This window comes from Haemaphysalis longicornis, unplaced genomic scaffold (genome assembly GCF_048455015.1).
Source record: "Haemaphysalis longicornis isolate Haplotype H1 unplaced genomic scaffold, Haemaphysalis longicornis Haplotype H1 scaffold_1, whole genome shotgun sequence".
NCBI classification, from domain to species: domain Eukaryota; kingdom Metazoa; phylum Arthropoda; class Arachnida; order Ixodida; family Ixodidae; genus Haemaphysalis; species Haemaphysalis longicornis.
This window is the reverse complement of record NW_027526203.1, coordinates 196,876,878-196,882,877: the sequence shown is the minus strand read 5'-3', so window position 1 is coordinate 196,882,877 and position 6,000 is coordinate 196,876,878. Positions and strand designations below refer to the sequence as shown.

General features: G+C 48.2%; 1 protein-coding gene across 3 annotated transcripts in view; it reads left to right on the top strand.

Moving 5' to 3' along the window:
- The first annotated feature begins 2,385 nt into the window (after positions 1-2,385).
- LOC144140936 (ribonuclease 3-like) overlaps positions 2,386-6,000 on the top strand; it is an 85,220-nt gene continuing 81,605 nt past the window's right edge. For 2 of the 3 annotated variants that reach the window (XM_077672439.1, XM_077672433.1), the window contains exons 1-2: positions 2,387-2,575; positions 3,497-3,750. In XM_077672439.1, the coding sequence (XP_077528565.1) occupies positions 2,562-2,575; positions 3,497-3,750 (268 nt within the window). In that variant the 5' untranslated portion in view covers positions 2,387-2,561. Of the gene's footprint in view, positions 2,576-3,496; positions 3,751-6,000 lie in introns of all 3 variants that reach the window. The other variant, XM_077672444.1, reaches the window with a different exon arrangement.

Here is a 6,000-nt window from a genome sequence, read left to right as displayed (position 1 = left end):
CACTCATCTCGCTCCTCGCCGCTCTCCGCTGACCACAACATCTCGGCCTCGGTGCCTTCAAGCGCGTTCGCGATGCCACACTTCTGAACGAACGTTCAACCATGGTAGATGGGATCGTGGCCCACGCCTCGCACGCCCATCTCAAGAGCTTCTCCAGAGGTGCACGCTTCAGCCGACCGCTTGTTTTGAACGCCTGGGAGCTGCTGCTGCCATTGCTGTTATCAAGCGCGCAAGTGAAACGATTTGACGATTTGTGTGAACGCCGATAGAAAAGCTTAGTCGCCCAGGCTTGCTGCGTTCCAAAAATCGTTGCTAAAACATAGAGAAAGAAATATTTTTTATTTCTCTATGGCTAAAAGCTTTGGCGCCATCTTGAGATGCGATGGCGATGGGTGCGACGAAATTTCCGCTGTTTCGGCAGTTTCGGTTTTGTATCCGATTCTAACGCGCATGCAATTTTTCGGCCTATTTTTTCGGAAAAAAAGTGCGCGTTAGAATCGGGTAAATACGGTAACAGGTCTGCTACCGCGATGGTCGGCGCAACCGTAACAAGCACCACCCAGATGCGTCGCATCACCCCATGGTTTCCCCCCGCGGAAAGATGTGGTCAATTTTTTTAACTAAAAAAGGGTCGGCCCAGTGGTTAGCTCAGTTGTCCCAATGACCGTCTTTCATAGAACTATTCCCTCAACATTCTATTAATCGCACCACCTTTAACCTGATTCGGTCAAAAAATGAGTTGAATCAAATAAACACAAATATCATTCACAATTGCAAATATGCTGAGAGTAAAATTAGACGCACATAAAACGAAATCAAAACATCGATTAGAAAATATATTTACCGCGACAAAAATGAAATATAGCACGGGAAATCATACACAAAGTCTAAAGGCCTCAGTTCAAGAGAACTAACATATGGAGGTTTAAATAAACAGAACTGGAATAAAATACACATTTGGTTGTCATTTTTGATAGCCCAGCAAATGAAATGTAACGCGGGAAGTCATGCACGAAGTCTACACAGGTAAAGGTTTAGGAACGCTAACATGGAGATTTAAATTGACATTTTCGGCCAACGCATTTTCAGAACTCCTCCTCGATCATTAGTGACGGCTAAGTTTAAGGGGCTGCTCCCGCCTCGCATGTAATCACGGAATTTGTTTAAACCTTTCCTTTTATGTAGAAATGAATCCGTGTCACAACGCATACAGAACCCAACCAAATTTGCGGTCAAGTTCTCGCTGTGCTGGTCGCAACTAATGCCGTTAAGGTGTTTGTTGTGAATTAAGGGTCCGCACATCTATAACGCTGTCATAGTGGAGCTCCTTGTCGCTGAAGCAACCGGTAAAAAACGTCCTAGAGATTGCCAATAAACTTTCAAAAAATGCACGGAATTAAGGGTTCAGAAGTCCCTCAAAATTACAAGAGGTAGTAAACACAGCGGCATCTTCCCCTGGCATGCAGGAAGCAGCAGCTGGGTCCTGCAGACTTGGCACTTCGTTTTCAGTACACACTTCATGATTTGATTCATTGTAGGGTTTAGCGCGCCGACACAACGCAGGCGATGAGTCGCGCCGTAGTGGAGGGCTCCGGATTAATTTTGACTCCCTGGGGAAAATCTCGTACACGCGCGCGTTGTTGCTTTTCGCCTCCAAGTACACAGTTCCTTACCAAGTGCCTGCTACATAGTAGGTTAATAAAATAAGAAAGTCCACTAACGACAGTACAAGCATCAACGGTAGGGGTATTCCAGAAGAAGTCTCTTGTTATTTTCGTTCCAAATAGGATCGTAAAAAAAAACAGTAAACTCTTTGCAGCCTATAGAATATGTGTGCCCCGCCGCTTTTGCTTCATGCGCAGAGTCAACAAGAGGAAGGGAAAAACACTCCTGGTGCCTGTCCGTCAAATTAATTCCTCGTTAACCCGAACTCTGCTATCTCAAAATATCTTAAGTCGAAACTTTCTCTCACCGTGTACAGTCGAGTCCACTTATAACGATACCGTTTATAACAATATCTTGGATATAACGATGAACAGCTATGGCACCGTCCGATTTTGTATGCTTTCCATGGGAAAATAAACCGCTTATTACAATGCTTCAGTGCCGCGATATCGGATATAACGATTCAATAAGCACCGGAAATGCGAGGTGCCGCCGGGTCTCCACGCCAACCGCACTATAACCACGCCAACACGGCCAACACAATGCGCCGCGATGCGCCATTGCTAGCTAAGCGGAAAGTGACGTTTTAGAATAGCGCGTGCGAAGTAAAAAATAAATATTATTCGCACGCGACGTGCAGATAGAAACACCCGGACGAGCGCGCGCGCGCGTGGGCGCGAGCGGGGCGGGCTCGTGTTTCCGCTCGTGCGCGCGGTGTCAGCAACACTGTTCTGTCGGTTCTGTCGCAGGCGGGGAGGCGGCTGGTCGGCTCAATCAGTTGCTCCGTCCCCTCGCAAAGGCTGCTTGCCATGCTTCACGTGTGCTACTCGCCCTACCTGCTGCTATGTTTGCCTGAATGAACTGTGTTGCAGGTCACAGGAACCACAAACTTGGGGATGAACCCACCCAGGCAAGTCGCATAGTTACTAGTTGGCGTTAGCTGTTCTTTCCATCAGTGGCTCCGAGTGGCCATTCAAACGTCGAAACGTCTTCAGTTCGGGTATTACACGAGTACTTAATAAATTCTGTGTTCTTTACGAAAGCGTGCTTCTAAACTTTGGCGAAGGTGGTTTGGGTATACCGCATCCAACAAATCTAGGGCCGCTGTGCAAACAAAGGGCCGTCTACTGAGTGCCGGTGTATCTCTGACTAGGTAAAGGAAGAGAGTTCGTTTTGCTCCGTTTTGCGATCGCTGCGGCGGAGGACGTTGTTGCCTCCTGTGTCCGTCCGAATTAATCTTGTCGCGCTGTTCGCAAACTGAAAAAGAGTGCTATCCGCTCCTTGAGCAGAGAGCTGCCCATTCATGCTTTGATGATTCACTTATCGCGCACTTGCGCTAGCCTAGCTGCTGCTACTCAGTCTGGGAAACACCGGCATTTCACAAACACGGGACCAAAGCTGAAAGCGATTGCCAATTGGCTCTGTTAAAATTAAACTATCTTTGTGGCCTGTTCTGATGATATAAACATGAGCTCCAGCTGAGCCTTTTTTTTTTTTTAACTGATGGCAAATGATTTTGCTACCGGCTGCTTGCCAAGCTGTTCACTGTCCCATCGCTCTAAACACCTTTTTAAAAACACCATGCTCACAGCATAGAAGGTAATAGACACCCCCATGGTTACAGGCATCGCAGAGAAGGCGAACACTTTTTTTCATAAGGGGGTGAAAGGACAAAAAAAATTTAATATTTTCTAGGGACGCATTGTCTGCAGTTCTTATTGCCACGGTGGTACCAGCTGCCCGGCGTGAAAAGTAGCCCCTTGTGTTTCCCTGTAGTGCTTTCGTGCTTCAGTAACACCAAGGCTTGGCACGTTACTGTCTCTGGCCGCAGCCTCAGCCTGGCCAGCCAGGGGACTCCCAACGCCTTGGTTCGTGCGACCTTGGCCTCCTGTGGCTCCCAACAGCAGCAGCAGTTTGGCGCCCCCGCAGCAGCAGCGGCGGCGCTCTACCGGGCGGCCAGTCCGGCAATCGCCGCGATCCCCCACTGGGCCGCCCCCATGGCTGCGCCGCCCTTCCCGGTGACCCGCACCAGCATTCCGCCACCCATCCCGTACAGGGCACTGCCCAGGCCGGGCTACAGTGCAGGTACGGGCAAAGGGTGGGGACTGTGGGGGAAAAAGGTAGAGGTGCGTTTGCTTGCCATTTTGTCTGCCCACACAGTCTAGTGCTACTCCATGGGTATGACCAGGGATGCCAATTGCACAGCAGGGACTGCATACTGTGCAGAAGGGAAATAAAGAAGGTACACTCCGGGCATCGTGGGTGTCAGTACCATGGCAGGGACTGCATACCCAGCAGTGAGAATGCAGAAGGGAAGATACTTGCATTCTTTGCTTTATTTTCTGTGCCAGTGCTGGTATACTGGTATAGGCTGCATGCTTAACACAAGGACAACTTGTTAATGCACTGAAGGGATAGCTTCACGCTGAAGTCCTTATCTTATTGCAGTGGTGGAACTGGTGCGCCAGGAGGGTCATCCTGCTCCATGCTGCGTTAAAAGCGTGTTAATTTGAATAATTGCTCCGTGTCCGCTCCAAAACAGTCGCATGGTAATGGTGGTTTCTCCCGGGTACGAAAGCAAAATTGAATGTAATACTGCCATTTTTCGTGAGGTGAAACAGCTTCTGCTATTTTTCCACTAATGTTCGCTGACTCGCAGATTGCCCAAAAACTTCTAGTGCGGTAGAAAGTTTCTTACATAGTGTCTGACGGATTGGGCCCTTATTTCAGGGACATTGTAGTCCAGGAGTTCAATACACCCGGAGTCTTTTCCACAATCAAAATTCACGAGACACCAATTCCGGAAACAGCACTGCCAACAGCTTTATGTGCTCATGGGAATCATTCCACCTGGGATCAGCAAGACCAGACGTTCTTCTCAATGCTGTGAAGGAAGCAGTACAAGACCTTCCAAAAGTCAACCTGTTGTGTTTTTACAGCGATGGGCCTTATGTAATGAAGAGCCTAAAAAACAGCTGAAAAAACATGTCAGCCCTGCCCTTCTCCATATTGGGGAGTGTTCGTTGCATAAAGTGCACAATGCCTTTGGGCATGCACTAGCTGCATTGGGCCGTGATGTAGAAGCGGCACTTGTGGATACTATCGCTTCCTCAGAAACTGCATGACAAAGTGAGCGTCTGAAAGCCAGCGAGAATGCCCTCAACCAACCTGAGAATATTTCTCTTCGACACGTGAGCTCACGTTGGCTGATACTTGGCCTGGCTCTTGACCGGCTCATGCAACAGCTGCTAGCAGTGAAAGAAGTGGTGCTGTCTGGTCGCTTGTGGTGGTGTGCTCTATAACCACCTGAATCTATCTCTCGCAGATAAAGCTTTTCAGTCTAAGGCACTTTCCTTGTACTGTACAGATTTGTTCGTTGGGTTTTTGATCCTGTTCCAAAAAACAGCCACAGCTACAAGTCCTCTTTTCTGAGATGGAAATTTTGGTCAAGACGGCCCTTGGACGTTTTTTGCTCCAAGAAGCCTACCAGGCAAAGTCCGGAGAACTTCTTGAAATCGATCTCCCATCCAACCGGAAGGAGCATACCTGCTCTCCAGGCTTCTTTTTCGAAAATCTGTGCTGAGGGACCTCAACTGCATCAGCAAGCCGTTTCAGTGTAGAAGATTCTGCTGCATCCCTAAGGAACTTGGCTGAGGAGCTTCTGCAAGTAATTGCACCTCACCAGGTGTCCTCCTTAGGGGATAAGTTGAGCCTTGTGACGAGAGGAAACATCGACCATAGCCCTTCTGATCAGCTGGATGAGTTCTGGCAAAAGATTTTTGAGCTAAATCTAAGTGATGGGGCCTTGAAAGTATTCATTACTGGGAGCACTTGTAAAAGCCCTGTTAAGGCGTATGCTTTGGGGTCGAGCTAGTCTCTCCGTTTCACATGTCAATGTCCTGCGGTCTATAATGTTGTTCTCAGAAAGATTTGGCCGCAGTGCAGCAGCAGTGCCCCTGAGTGGAGAGCTCATCGGAGCTGTGAAAGATTCTCGAGAACGTCAGATGCAGCGACTTGAAGGCCAAGCATTGGAAGATCCACGCGACAAGAAATCAAAGCCAGCTGATTTCAGTGCTACAAGCAAAGCTGGCAAACAGGAAGAATTGCAGGTCGAAATCGATTCAGCTGAGAAGACGAGCAATACTGATCTCTTCATCTCAAGAGGCATGAACAAAAAAGGCTTCGCTGATGTGCAAAGTGGCCAGAGTCTTCTGAAGAAGGACCTGAGGAAGGTCTCGGAAGCTTTGTCAAACTTGTTCTTTGCAGGAAAAAAAGTCCTAAACTTATCATGCTGATAATTAGGCTTATGTTTTGCTTGTACAATGTTTGTTTTCT